The sequence below is a fragment of the Anolis sagrei genome, chromosome Y, assembly GCF_037176765.1.
Source record: "Anolis sagrei isolate rAnoSag1 chromosome Y, rAnoSag1.mat, whole genome shotgun sequence".
NCBI classification, from domain to species: Eukaryota; Metazoa; Chordata; class Lepidosauria; order Squamata; family Dactyloidae; genus Anolis; species Anolis sagrei.
The window spans coordinates 70410131-70425613 of NC_090035.1; the positions used below are offsets into that span (position 1 = coordinate 70410131).

At 44.8% G+C, this 15483-nt stretch overlaps 1 protein-coding gene across 1 annotated transcript in view; it reads right to left on the reverse strand.

Annotated features, from left to right (window-relative positions):
* The window catches only part of LOC137095340 (latent-transforming growth factor beta-binding protein 4-like), a 93552-nt gene that overhangs the window by 47316 nt on the left and 30753 nt on the right, over nt 1–15483 (reverse strand). The window contains 1 exon segment of the mRNA XM_067461876.1: nt 598–825. Coding sequence (XP_067317977.1) covers nt 598–825 — 228 coding nt within the window.

The following is a 15483-nucleotide window of genomic DNA, read 5'->3' on the forward strand; positions in this document are numbered from 1 at the left end:
TCTTAGTAATCAAGAACTGGGTCTGAGCTACTGTAACACCCATTCCTTCTAAAGTTTCAAGAGAGGGAAAAACTCAATCACTACATGCCTCCTGACACACAAGCAGAGAGAGATCTCAAAGCACACAGCACACACTCAGATATAAAAGGCTAAATTGAGATTTAAAACGCTTGCAGTAGAAAAATATCCATGTTAAACAACTGATCAGAATTAGAGCAGAAACAGAGAGGAGAGAGCAAATAGATATATTCGCAACTGTCATACAGGAAACATGGGGGAAAGGAAACCGTTTGTGTATACTAAGCTCCTCATTGGGGACTTGAGACTTAGGCAGTGTGGGGTTGGATCCCAACATTAGCACTCAGACAATAGGAATATTAAAGATTGCCATGTACCAAGTGAAAACTGATTGATCCAGCCTAGTATTGTTGACTATTGACTGGAATTAGCTTTCCAGGGTTTCTGAAAGTGGGGTGTTTTCCCTCAACTGACAAACTGGAGATCCTGAGAATTTGAGGAACATGCTCTATCAACACATTCTTCCTCTCTTTCCTTCCTACTCATATTCAGGGTCCTTCTCCCAACCCTACATCTTACCGTCACGCTCTTCATGGTGGTTGGCAATGGGGAGGGTGTACACAGACTTGGTGACGGACTGCGCTCTCCCGTCTGACTGCGCATCAGTCTCTCGGCGCATGTGGGGCTGTCCGTGGGAATGCGGAAGGGCCGGGATGTGACAGAATTTGCCGGTCCAGTTGGGAGGGCAAAGGCACTTGTCCTTCTTGAGACAGACTCCTCCATTTTGGCAGATGAGGGGACACAGGACTGTGGGAGAGAAAGAGCTGTTGTGAGACACAGTCATCATCCTTTCACATTCATTTGCTACCCTCTTTAGATAGCAACACAACTTGTACAGATTTCCCTTCTGACTTGGGAATAGGTTGTTCTCAACTAGGCTGCATAAATAATGCAGAATTTCACAGGATTTATGTTCAGAGACACAATCCGGCAAAGATGTTCTAGTCTTTCTTGGAAGGCTACAGATGAAAACGATAGTGGAATGATAGCATGTGGCTTGACTTGCTTGCATGCATCACTTCAAGGCATTTGCGTATCACCAATTTTAGGGAGAGATCCAGTGTGATGTTGTAGTTCACGTCTTGGACTAGACCAGTGTTCAGATCCCCATTCAGCCATGGAAACCCACTGGTTAACCTTGGGCAAGTCACACTCTATTTGCCTCCAAGGAAGGCCATGGTAAAACCATCTGAACAAATCTTGACACCATCATGCAATATAGTCACCTTATAATTACCTTAAGTTGGAAATGGACTTAAAGTTACACCACAACAAGATAATTTACTTTCAGACTCTTTATTGTATTTTAGTGAATTTGTTTAATGGTTTTAGTGTTTTTAAACGATATACTGTATATACTTGAGTCTAAGCCTAGTTTTTTAGTCATTTTTTTTAGGCTAAAAAGTCTTCCCCGGCTTATACATGAGTCAAGGTTATTTATTATTTTACTTTGTTGTTGTTATTATTACATTTATTATTTTATTATTGTTGTTATTATTACATTTATTATTTTATTCTATTATTGTAATTGTTACATTTATTATTTTACTGTATTGTTATTATTACCCTTATTATTTTACTCTATTGTTATTATTATTATTATTATTTTACTCTATTTATTATTATTGGAAGGATATGTAAGCATATTTACATTAAAGAAGGTTAGAATAATGGTTTAATCAGAGTTGGACAGTCTTATCTTGAATTACAGTTTTATGTAAATATTCAAAAACATTTAATCTACGGATGCCTAAATTAATATAATTTTATTGGTATCTATTTTTATTTTGAAATTTACTAGTAGCTGCTGCATTTCCCACCCTCGGCTTATACTCGAGTCAATATATCTTCCCATTTTTGTGTGTGGTAAAATTAGATGCCTCGGCTTGTATTCAAGCCAACTTATACTCGAGTATATACGCTATATTTTAAACCCTATTTTAAGGTTCATTGCTTTTAGTGTCAGCCACTTTGCATCACTTTGTAGAGAAATAAAGCAGGGCAGAAATTAATAATAATAATAACACATTATTATTATTATTATTATTAATATCAATGTATTATTATTTGTGTCTATCCTGCTTTATCTCTCTGTATAAACATTATTATTCTTAATAATAATATTCTTAAAATATAAATATTATAAATATTTAATAATCTTCTATATAAATAAAAATGTAACGTTCATTTGCGGGACTAACATAACTCAAAAACCACTGGGCGAATTGACACCAAATTTGGACACAAGACACCTCTCAGGCCAAAGAGTGACCATCACTCATAAAAACACTGAAAGACACAGTGGAAGGGACTTAAAAAGCCAAAAAAACCCAAAAAATACATTACAATGTATGCACAAAACCACATGGTTCTGCCGTAGCTGCCTAAAATGCATCCATACTGTAGAATTGACACAGTATTAAACCACTTCAACTGCCATGGCTCAATGCGATGGCATTTTCTCTCTCTCTTGCAGTTTCACAGCCAACTTCACAGCAATCAGAACCCCGAAAGACATCACATCGGAAAACTCAATTTCTAGGTAAGCAAAGTGTGAGAAGTGGTTGAAATATGAATAGTAATTTGTTTTGGAAATTTGGATGGCCCTTACTTCATTTTTTAAAGAATTGGAGAAGTCCCGTTTCATTTCATAATCTGAATCTCTGGAGCTTCATAGAATAGAATAATAGAATCATAGGGTTGGAAGAGACCTCCTGGGCCATCCAGTCCAACCCCCTGCCAAGAAGCAGGAATATTGCTTTCAAAGCACCCCCGACAGATGGCCATCCAGCCTCTGTTTAAAAGTTTCCAAAGAAGATGTCTCTACCACACTCTGGGGCAGAGAGTTCCACTGCTGAACAGTTCTCACAGTCAGGAAGTTCTTCCTAATGTTCAGGTGGAATCTCCTTTCTTGTAGTTTGAAGCCATTGTTCTGCGTCCTAGTCTCCAGGAAAGCAGAAAACAAATTTGCTCCCTCCTCCCTAATGACTTCTTCTCACATACTTATACATGGCCCTCATCATATCTCCTGTCAGCCTTCTCTTCTTCAGGCTAAACATGCTCAGCTCTTTAAACCGCTCCTCATAGGGCTTGTTCTCCAGACCCTTGATCATTTTAGTCGCCCTCCTCTGGACACATTCCAACTTGTCAATATCTCTCTTCAATTGTGGTGTCCAGAATTGGACACAATATTCCAGGTGTGGTTTCGTTGGGATTTGTTCCATTAGCAGCAATGGGGAAGCTTTTGAAGCTCGTTTCTCTGTCATTTGACACCCTAAAACCTGGGAGTGTAGGGACTCACAGTCTTCAGTCCTCAGACTTACAAGAGAGAGAGAGAGAGAGAGGTTAAATTGTGTATCCTTCAACACATACATAAGACAAGGGCTTGTTCTATCCTGCCGACCCTTGCCTGCACCACAGAATCCACCTGCATCATGTCCCTGCCTGATCCAAGAAGGCTCACTACCCTCTCCATGCTCAACACTTGGGTCGCTGCCCCCTCCCCATGCCCTTCCTATGCCAGGCGTGTGGAGTTGGGACAGCGCCAGGCCTCCCGGAGGAAGGCTCCTTTGCCACACATTCCCAGGCGTAACTGCGGCTGGCCAGACAGTCTCGGTTGTTCTTGGCTGTCCTGAGCAAGTCCGTCTGGGCAAGGCTGTTGAAGGGATCAGGAAAAGGGCATGTGTCGCTCAGCAGGACTGATGTCAAGAGGGAGGTCAAGCTAGGCAGAGGTTATGTCAGCAGGTTGGAATCACACACCAGCAGCATTGCAACATGTATGGACCCCAGACACAAAAGACATAACAAATCAATGAGAAAAATACCCTTCCATTACACTGTCTCCATGTTCACATGTCTCCATGCTGTCTCCATGTTCTCTGGAGACAGCAAGCCAGAGCCAAAGTTGTTCAAAAGCAGGCACAATCTCTCCACTGCCCTGAGAAATGAGGATTTATGGCTCTGTGGTTCCATGAAATTTGACTAGCTTGGACCCAGAGGGTGATGTTGAGCACCACTGTCCTCTTTTGCGGTTTCTCCTCTCCACATTGCTGTGTGCACGAAAATACCAGAAGATCTGGATTGCAAAACATTTTAAGGCTAAACTGGATCTCTATGGCTTCGGACACCCAGTGGAAACAAAAGGAGAAATGCCATTGAACTGGTGATGAAATTCCCAGCTCTGTTTCAATGCCTTTTGCGAATTGTGGAAGAACAATTGCAAAAATAATCCCCAAATATGGTGAGACGTTTGTATTGCAATGACGGGCTAATAACTAAAAGTGATGGATCTGTAACAAGTAATGAGTAATGAGACACTGAGGACTTGAGGACTTGTGTTTAATGGCTTTTATTGTTGAAAGGGTCTTTGAGTGAAATTAGCAATAGCTAAGCAAGGGGCTTTGAGTGAAATTAGCAATAGTTAAAGCCTTTAGTAAAGAAACATAAGAAATGTACCCCCTCCCTTTAAAACATTTTCCCTGTAGCACAGAGGAAAATGTTTTAAGAACAAGAGGTGCCATGTAGAGGTCATACAAAGTTTGAGCTTACATAGGAAGTTAGTTTGTTGTTAAGCGCAAAGTCTGCAGGTGCAAGAAGGTACTTTCTATCAAAAGGTCAAGGGAGGGGGGCTGGAAAGAGAGTACTTTCCATGACCAAAAAACCCCTTGTATTACCTGAGTATAAAGGTTTGCAAAAGCCGAGGAGGGGCGTGGCAGTCTGTGGAAGCATTTGCAGAAGTGCTGTCTGTTCGCCTCATGCCAATCAGCTTGAATAAACGGTGTATTACATGAGCATATTGGACTCTGTGGATTTCTTTGAAAAAGGACCCCACACCTAAACCCATGATCTCTTACATTGTTTCTACTGCTTTTATATGGTCTATATTATATGTTAATGTTTATAAATTATAGTTTATGTTTTGATGGCATTGATGGCCGATTGTAAACTGCCTTGAGTCACCTTCGGGCTGAGAGGGGCGGTATATAAATATGGTAAATAAATAAATAAATAACTTTGTTGTATTCAGTAAATGCCCCACCACTCATCTTAAAAGCCAGCTGTCATAATTGGCAAAAAAGGTCAGTTTAGCTTCCACTCAGGGCACAAGGAAGGACATATTTTCAGTTCCTTGAACTAGTCAGAGAGGCTGCAACAATCAGAAGCAGAACGCGTTGTCAGAAATATTAAAAATTAACTAGGTATTTTAAATACAAAAATGTGAGTTAAGCACTGAAAGGGTTAAATGGATGCAATGACTCTATATAAGCGTGTGTGCTGTAGCTTAGTAGCAGCAGTCAGTCTGAGGTGAACCTCAGTGGGAGAAAGGTCTCAGTCTGAGAGAAGGCCTCACATTGTGAGGTAGGCCTTCATCTGTGAGAGAACGCTTACAAAAATGTGAGTCAAGCACTGAAAGGGTTAAATGGATGCATTGACTCAGCAAAAGCTGCAGTTCTATATAAGCGGGTGTGGCTATAGCTTAGAAGTCAGTCTGAGGTGAACCTCAATGGGAGAAAAGTCTCAGTCTGAAAGAAGACCTCACAGTGTGAGGTAGGCCTTAGTCTAGGAGAAGGCCTAGTTTGTGTGAGGAGCCTTCTCTGTGAGTTAAGCCTCACAGTGTGAGATAGGCCTTCATCTGTGAGAGAACTCCTTGATCTTTGTGAGGAGGCTTCTCTGTGAGGTAGACCTCACAGTGTGATGTAGGCCTTAGTCTAGGAGAAGGCCTTGTGTGAGAAGGCCTGGTGTGAGAAGCTTTGGTGAAAGAAGCCCCAGGTTGATGTCTTTGGGTGTAAAGCTGGATGCAATAACTCAGCAAAAGCTGCAGTTCTATATAAGTAGGTGTGCTTGTAGTGTAGTAGCAGTCAGTCTGAGGTGAATCTCAGTGGAAGAAAGGTCTCAGTATGAGAGAAGGCCTCAGTGTGAGGTAGGCCTTCGTCTGTGAGAGAACACCGCAGTTTGTGTGAGGAGGTTCTCTGTGAGGTAGGCATCACAGTGTGATGTAGGCCTTAGTCTAGGAAAAGGCCTGGTGTGAGAAGGCCTGGTGTGAAAGAAGCCCCAGGTTGATGGCCTTGTGTGTAAAGCTGGATGCAATGGATGCAATAACTCAGCAAAAGCTGCAGTTCTATATAAGCAGGTGTGCCTGTAGCTTTGTAGCAGTCAGTCTGAGATGAACCTCAGTGGGAGAAAGGTCTCCATCTGAGAGAAAGCCTCACAGTGTGAGATAGGCCTTCATCTGTGAAAGAACACCTGTGTGTGAGGAGGCTTCTCTGTGAGGTAGGCCTCAGAGTGTGAGGTAGGCCTTAGTCTAGGAGAGGGCCTGGTGTGAGAAGCTTCAGTGAAAGATGCCCCAGATTGATAGCCTTGTGTGTAAAGCTGTGTGTAAGGCCTCATGTGTGAAGCTCCAGTGTGAAGGTTGAAATTTATTTGTGTTGTGGAAACCTTGTTCTTGTAAATAGCAAATAAAAGCCTCCTATGGAAGAGGCGACATTGGTCTGTGAATTTTTTTGTTCTTTTTATCACTTTGTGCTACTGGTGCTGGGTCATACTGCTGCTAATAAGTTACTCTGCTGTACATTTATGTGGAGGGTCTTTTGTTAATAAGCCCACTCGCCTAACACACATATTTTAATTCCTTGCTGCATCGTTGCTTGCTGGCGAGCTGGGAACATAATTCCTTGCCTTCCAATTGGCAGCTGAACAGATTTATTTCATCGAATTTAACTGCTGGGCATTAAGATGGGTTTATATGTGTATTTGGGGAGGGGGTGTCAGGTCAACATGTGTCTGCACTGGGCAAGTTAGCTCAGTGTACATCTGCTCTCAGAAAAGTCCCGCATTCAGCACTGAATCAGCTGTCTACAAAGACGTTGCCCAGGGGACACCCGAATATGTTACGATCACGCAGTGAGGCTTCTCTCATGTTACTACGGGGAAAACCAGCTGATTCTATCTAAAATACAGACATGTGCTTTTCATCTTAAGAGCATCTCGAGCTCTGAGGATTACCTGGAAAGAAATCCCACTGGAGCATTGCAGAACACCCAAATATCTGAGAGTTACCTCGAAACATGCTCCAGCTTACTTTTTTGCTTGAATATCAAGCAAAAAGTGGGTGCTAAAAACAATATCATACGAAAGCTGACTGGCACAGCCTGGGGATCACAACCAGACATAGTGAAGACATCTGCCCTTGTGCTTTGCTACTCTGCTGCTGAATACACATGCGCAGTGTGGAAAACATCTCACCACGTTTAAACAGTGGATGTGGCTCTTAATGAGACATACTGTATCATCACACGATGTCTACAGGCTAAATCCAGGAACCTCAATCCATGGCTGATACCAAATGAGAGACTCCCTCCTGGGCACAGAGAAGATTGAGCGATAAGGTGCTGAACAGACTGCTCTCTGGCACCACGAGATGCAGAGCCAACCTTAAGAAATGGGGCCATGAAGTGGAGTCCACGACATGTGAGTGTGGAGAAGAGTAAACTACAGACCATCTATTACAATGCAGTCTGAGCCCTGCCACATGCACAATGGAGGACCTCCTTATAGCAACACCAGAGGCACTCCAATATGGGTGGCTGCAAGTTTTTTGGGCTTTATGGCCATGTTCCAGAAGCATTCTCTCCTGACATTTCGCCTGCATCTAATTGCCAAGTTTTTAAACTCTGTGTTCTTAAAAATACATTACAACTGTACCCTTGGTTCGCTCCTGATACAATAAATAAATAAAATCTTGCACCAAATGTGGACATTGCTCACAGACAAAAAACAGCCAGCTGTTTCCATGGAAGAACTTTGGCATACATAAAACAACAACTGCATTCCAGATATTGTTTTTATGAGCATCACATCACCAGCAGGAACTAGAGATGCTGTTGGGTTTCAGAAAGCCCTTCACTCCAATCTTGTTTTGCTGTCACCCTCTCCTTCCTTCCCCGTGTCCCAAGTTTGCCTTGACAGGAGTGACGTCACCAGGAAGGACGGTTGCCTGGCACTCAAAAATGCCACGCTCCCTCAAAAGCACAGCTCTTTCCAGCAGCCTCTCCAGCTGGTGCAATGCCAATGACTTCTACCCAACCAGAAGGCCAGAGCAGCACGGAGGCAACTGTATCTTCTCAGGTCAAAAGAGGGGGAATCATTTTCTGCCTCTCCACCTATCACAGGTTAAAATGTTGGTGTTGACATCTCTGGGCAGCTGGAACTCATGCAACTGAATAGGAGGACCCGATCTTCAATACTTAGGATAAGGAGTATTATTAAGCCTGGGTTTGGAAGTAGGAAGAGCACATGATATAAAACGGAGTATCCTCCAGAAAAGCGCTGCCCAACTCAATTGCAGGAGAGATGATCAAGTGTGCCATGAACAAAGGATCTTTCCCATCCCTATATGCATACCAGCCTTGTAGGACTGCTGACCGAAAGGTTGGCAGTTCAAATCCGGGAAGTGGGGTGACTTCCTGTCTGTCAGCTCTAGCTCCTCATGCGGGGACATGAGAGAAGCCTCCCACAGGATGGTAAAACATCAAACATCCAGGCATCCCCTAGGCAACGTCCTTGCAGATAGTCAATTCCCTCACAACAGAAGCGACTTGAAGTTTCTCAATCCATTTGTGATAATGCATGGTTCAGCTAAACCAGCTTTTCTCAACCTGGGGATCGGGACCCCTGGGGCGGGGTGGCGGCAAAGGGGTGACAGAAGGGTCACCAAAGACCATAAGAGAACACAGTATTTTCTGTTGGTCATGGTGGTTCTGTGTGGGAAGTTTGCCCTAATTCTATTGTTCATGGGGTTCAGAATGCTCTTCGATTGTAGGTGACCTATAAATCCCAACAACGACAACTCCAAAATGTAAAGGTCTATTTTCCCCAAACTCCACCAGTGTTCACATTTGGGCATATTGATTATTTGTGCCAGGTTTGGTCCAGATCCTTCATTATTTGAGTCCACTGGGCTCTCTGGACATAGGTGAACTACAACTCTCAAACTCAAGATCAATTCCCACCAAACCCTTCCAGTATTTTCTGTTGGTCATGGGAATTCTTTGTGGCAAGTTTGGTTCAATTCCATTGTGGAGGAGTTCAAAATGCTCTTTGATTGTAGGTGAACTATAAATCCCAGCAATTGCAACTAGCAAATGCCAAGGTCTATTTTCCCCAAACTCCATCAGTGTTCACATTTGGGCATATTGAGCATTAATGTTAAGTTTGCAAGTTTAGTCCAGATCCATCATTGCTTGAGTCCAAAGTGCCCATGGATGTAGGTGAACTACAACTCCAAAGCTTAAGGTCAATGCCCACCAAATCCTTCCAGCATTTTCTGTTGCTCATGGGAGTTCTGTGTGGCAAGTTGGTGGAGTTCAGAATGCTCTTTGATTGTAAGTGAAGTAAGTATAAATCCCAGCAACTACAACTTCCAAATGACAAAATCACCCCCCCCCCCCCCCGCCCCAACCCCACCAGTATTCAAATTTGGACATATTGGTTATTTGTGCTGAATTTGGTTCATATAATGAAAATACACCCTGCATATCAGAAATTTACATTACAATTCATAACAGTAGCAAAAATAATGTTATGGTTGGGGGTCACCACAACATGAGGAACTGTATTAAGGGGTTGCAGCATTAGGAAGGTTGAGAAACACTGTGCTAAACCATGGAAAGCCTGGGTGTACTGTACTGGCATTGAGGGGAGGACTGTGTCTCATGGAGAGATTGGCTGGCTGCAGGACCGGGGACATCTGGAGCCTCCGTGGAAGCAAGCGGAGTGCCAGCAGAAGAAGCCTCCTCCATGCAGGGAGGAGATGGCTTTGGAGCAGCTCAAAGAGCAGGATCTGGCAAGAAAAGACAAGCCTCACTGACCAATCTGCCAAGAGGCCATGGTCCCATCAGGGCTCTCCCCTCCATGCAGCAGCTTTCTCAAAACGAGTGGCACAGCTCCGTTCCTTTCTGCAAGGCATGTGGAAGAAAACTCCCTGGAGGACTGAGGCTGATATCAATTAGCGTGTGGGGAGCCAAAGGCATGTTCCACCTCAGCCCTTCTCCATAAATGTCGCAGTCCCAATAAAAGGAGAATCTGCGGCAAAAGCAAGAGAGACAGAACGTGCCAGAGCAGAACTGCATGGTCCATCTTTACTCCCCATTTTGCGCACACACGCCAGATCTGGGTAACATTAAATTGAGGAAAACAGCACAATGGAGAAGGCAAGTGAATGAAAAGTCTAACACAGTGGTTCTCAACCTTCCTAATGCCGCGACCCCTTGATACAGTTCCTCATGTTGTGGGGACCCTCAACCATAACATTATTTTCGCTGCTACTTCATAACTATAATTTTGCTACTGTTCTGAATCATAACGTAAACATCACATATGCAGGATGTCTTTTCATTCACTGGACCAAATTTGGCACAAATACGCAATATGCCCAAATCCTGGTGGGGTTGGGGGATTGATTTTGTCATTTAGGAGTTGTAGTTGCTGGGATTTATAGTTCACCTACAATCAAAGAGCATTCTGAACCCCACCAACAAGGAAATTGAACCAAACTTGCCACACAAAACTCCCATGATCAACAGAAATTACTGGGCTTGGTGGGCACTGACCTTGAGTTGTGGAGTTGTAGTTCACTTACATCCAGAGAGCACTGTGGACTCAAACAATGATCGATCTGGACCAAACTTGGCAAGAATACTCAACATTCCCAAATTTGAACTCTAGTGGAGTTTGAGGAAAATAGACCTTGACATGTGGGAGTTGTAGTTCCTGGGATGTATAGTTCACCTACAATCAAAGAGCATTCTAAACCCCACCAACAAGGAAATTGAACCAAACTTGCCACACAAAACTCCCATGATCAACAGACAATACTGGGCTTGGTGGGCACTGACCTTGAGTTGTGGAGTTGTAGTTCACTTACATCCAGAGAGCACTGTGGACTCAAACAATGATCGATCTGGACCAAACTTGGCAAGAATACTCAACATTCCCAAATGGGGAAAATAGACCTTGACCTTGACATTTGGGAGTTGTAGTTCCTGGGATTTATAGTTCACCTACAATCAAAGAACATTCTGAACACCACCAATGATGGAATTGTGCCAAACTTGGCACACAGAACCCCCATGACCAACAGAAAATACTGTGTTTTCTGATGGTTTTTGGTGACCGCTTTGACACCCCTTCGCGATCCCCCCAGGGGTCCTAACCCCCAGGTTGAGAAACATTGGTCTAATACATCCCTTCCAAACCAACCATGTTGCACAGTCCATGGTGCCTCTTAGGGATATCAAAGGCAAATTGGGAGCTTTGCATTCTGCCAACTTTCTTGCCATACGGCCGCACAGCAACACAACCATCTCCTGCCCTCAGGCAAGAGCCTCTCTATGAATCTGGACCCAGGGATGGAGCCCAGGCAGCCTGGCTTCTCGCCTGCTGAAAACAGCTGGTTCCATCTGGCTGTGGCACAATGCCAGTCTTCTGTTTATCCTCCGCATTCTCCACTCCAGCCCTGAAAGAGGCTCTGGGTAGATCTGGGGTCTTCGGAATGAAGCCCTGGCAATAGGATGCAAAAAGGAGAAGGAGGAAGAAGCAGGGAAGAAGCAGCAGCAAATGGAAACATGGCCAGGAGCAAGGAGAAAAGGGGAATAGGATTATATATGGCAGCAAGCACACATCCCTCATGCCAAACAGCTTCTAGAAATGGCCACTATATAAAAGGTTTGGAGCAGCATCAATAGGGAAGATGTGTGTGTGTCAGGAGCAACTTGAGAAACTGCAAGTCGCTTCTGGTGTGAGAGATTGGCCATCTGCAAAGATGTTGCCCAGGGGACATATGGATTTTTGATGTTTTATCGTCCTCGTGGGAGGCTTCTCTCATGTCCCTGCAAGGGGAGCTGGAGCTGACAGAGGGAGCTCATCCAAACTCTCACCAGATTCGGACCTCCGACCTGTTAGTCTTCAGTACTGTCGGCACAAGGGTTTAACCCATTGCGCCACTGGGAGCTCAATAGGGGAGGTGAAGGCAACATTTCAACCTCATTCCAGTTTTAGGAGCTCTCACTCATTTGCCCTATCCAAAATACATTGTCCCCAGTGGCACTGCTGAACATGCGGACCGAAAGGTTGGCAGTTCGAATCCAGGGTGCAGGTGAGCTCCCACTGTTAGCTCCAGCTTTGAAAAAAAATGCAAATGCGAGTAGATCAAATGGTACTACTCCGGAGGGAAGGTAATGGTGCTCCATGCAGTCATGCTGGCCACATGACCTTGGAGGCGTCTATGTGCAATGCCAGCTCTTCGGCTTAGAATGGAGATGAGCACCACCACCCAGAGCCGGACACGACTGGACTTAATGTCAAAGGGAAACCTTTATCTTGACCTTAAAATGTATTGCCTGGAACTCATTCCAGAAATATCCTGAGAATAATTATGTTCAGGTTCCTTTCACCACAAGCTCCTACTGCTGTTTTCCCCACATGACCTAATATGTCTCCAATGTTTCACATCACTAGTCCTGTGTGGATCATGCCCCAGTGCATATATGGCACCTGCCCATCTATATTACAGGACAGGGACATTTGAGGCACTGATTCAGGTAAAGGGGAGTGGATGTCCTTTGTGGCCAAAGACCGGGAGGGCTCCGGGTATGGGCAAGTGGGCAAGTAAGTGAAGGAGAGCCAGGCAGGACAGATGAAGAAGATGAGGAGGGAAGAAGGAAGAAAGGCCAGCTGAGGACAGCTGGTCCAGTGGGTAGGAAGGGGGAGAGAGAATACTGTCCTGCTCTGCTCTTGAGAAATTGCCAGAAACCTGGCAGATGTGTGCCTGTGTTGATGCCAAGGACAAGAAACTGGTGCAAAACATGAGTAAGAAGTCAGCAGCTGGTCCCAAATATCTCTCCCAAGACTTCTATGCCCATACAGTGTCACCTGGAAGGGCATAAGTCGAAGCCGTGCCCAAAAAGCAATGGTTCAGGGAGTATGTATTGTCGAAGGCACTGGGCTGTATAGCCACGGTCCAGAAGCATTCTCTTCTGACATTTCACCCACATCTATGGCAAGCATACTCAGAGATTGAGGGGTCTGTTGAAAACTAGGAAAATGGGGTTTATACATCTGTGGAATGTCCAGGGTGGAAGCAAGAACTTTTGTCTGCTTGAGGCAAGTTTGAATTTTTCAATTGGTCACTTTGATTAGCATTTAATGGCCTAGCAGTTTCAAGGTCTAGCTTATTCCTGCCTGGTCAGGTTCCCATGCATCTTGATACTCATCTATCAGCACATTCCTTCCCTGTACTGGGTTGCTGTGAGTTTTCTGGGCTGTATGGCCATGTTCTAAAAGCATTCTCTCCTGACATTTCACCCACATCTATGGCAAGCACCCTCAGAGGTTGAGGGGTCTGTTGGAAACTAGGCAAGTGGGGTTTATATATCTCTGGAATGTCCAGGGTGGGAAAAAGAACTCTTGTCTGTTGGAGTCAGGTGTGAATGTTGCAACTGGCCACCTTGATTAGCATTGAATGGCCTTGCAGCTTCAAAACCTGGCTGGTTGCTGCCTGGGGGAATCCTTTGTTGGAAGTTGTTAGCTGGCATGGTAGTTGTTAGAGCAGTCCAGCAAGTACTATGCTATGGCTGATTTCTCTGGTTGAAGTAGTCTGCAGTGCCTTTCATGTTCCTTGACCCACGAAGAAAATCCAACAAATGCTACGTTCAGCAAAGGACAAGAGAGATCCTCTTACTTCTGCAGGAGTCTACCTTATGACATGCAGCTGTGGACAAGTCTACATAAGGACCACCAAACGCAGCAGCATTGCCCAAACACAAACCAAGGAACATGAAAGGCACTGCTGACTCATTCAACCAGAGAAGTCAGCCATAGCAGAGCACCTGATGAACCAACCTGGACACAGAATATTATTTGAGAACACAGAAAGGCTGGACCACTCTAACAACCCCCATGTCAGATGACACAGAGAAGCCATTGAAATCCACAAGCATGTGGACAATTTCAAAAGAAAGAAGGAAACCATGAAAATGAGCAAAATCTGGCTACCAGTATTTAAAAACTCTAAAATCAGGATAGTAAATAAAGAACAACACTGAAAAATACGGGAATTCCAGACAAGAAAGAATCAGGATCAGCTAATTACCTCCCAATAAAGGATTCCTCCAGGCAGGAAGCAGCCAGACCTTGAAGCTGCAAGGCGATGAAATGCTAATCAAGGTGGCCAGTTTCAACATTCACATGCACCTCAAGCAGACAAGAGTTATTTCACCCAAAAACAAGGGAATTCCAAACAAGAAACAATCAGGGCCAGCTAATCGCCTCCCAACCAATAATTCCCCCAAGCAGTAAGCAGCCAGAACTTGAAGCTACACGACAATGAAATGGTAATCAAGGTGGCCAACTGCAACATTCCTGCCTTAAGCACACAAGAGTTCTTTCTCCTACCCTGGACATTATTCCACAGATATATGAACTCCATTTTCCTAGTTTCCAACAGACCTCAACAACCTCTGAGGATGCCTGCCATAGATGCAGGCAAAATGTCAGAAGAGAATGCTTCTGGAACATGGCCATACAGCCCAGAAAACTCACTGCAACCCAGTACAGGGAGTGAATGTGCTGATAGATGAGTATCAGAATGCATGGGAAAGAGAGAGCATGAAACAGAGTGACACTATATCTGAAATATGCTTACGGATCGCACTCTGCTCACCTACAGGAGTTGCCCAGTTAGCCTACCTAGAATCTGGTCCAGCAGGTGACATATACAACTACCATGACAAGGTAGGACAAGAAGTCACAGAATCATAGAATCAAAGAGTTGGAAAAGATCACAAGGACCATTGAGTGCGACCACCTGACCAAGTGGTCTCCGAGGTCCCTGAAGAAATACTCACAGACGCGGAATCCAGGGCCTCCCTCAGCTGGCCGTCCGTTCTCCCCACTGTACAAGGTGGTAGCATTGCCCTGCTCACAGTGGTTAGTGCAACGCCCTCCATTGCAATGCACACGGCAGACCATGGGAGTAAAGAAGACCTTGAGTCGCTGGGAATCCCCCGGCAGGTGACACCAGCTGAGCAGGAAGACCACGGCAATCAGGAGGTGCCAGAGGTGCCAATCCAGGACCATGTCTCCCAGTGAATGAACGAACGAATGAGTGAGCAAACAAAGAGACCAGCCGGGGATAGAGCACGGCACCCACCGTGAACACAGGGACCCACGGCTAATTGAAAGCAGTCTGCTGGGCAGCGGGGTGGGGGTAGGGGGTGGGTGGGCACCGAGCCAACAACAATGTTTACGAGGGACCACAGTCGGAGATGTTAACTCTTCGGCTCCTTTTCACCAGCTCAGAGGAAACCCAGTCGCCTTCCTTCCTTGGCACTGGGTTGGAAAGACCTTCCT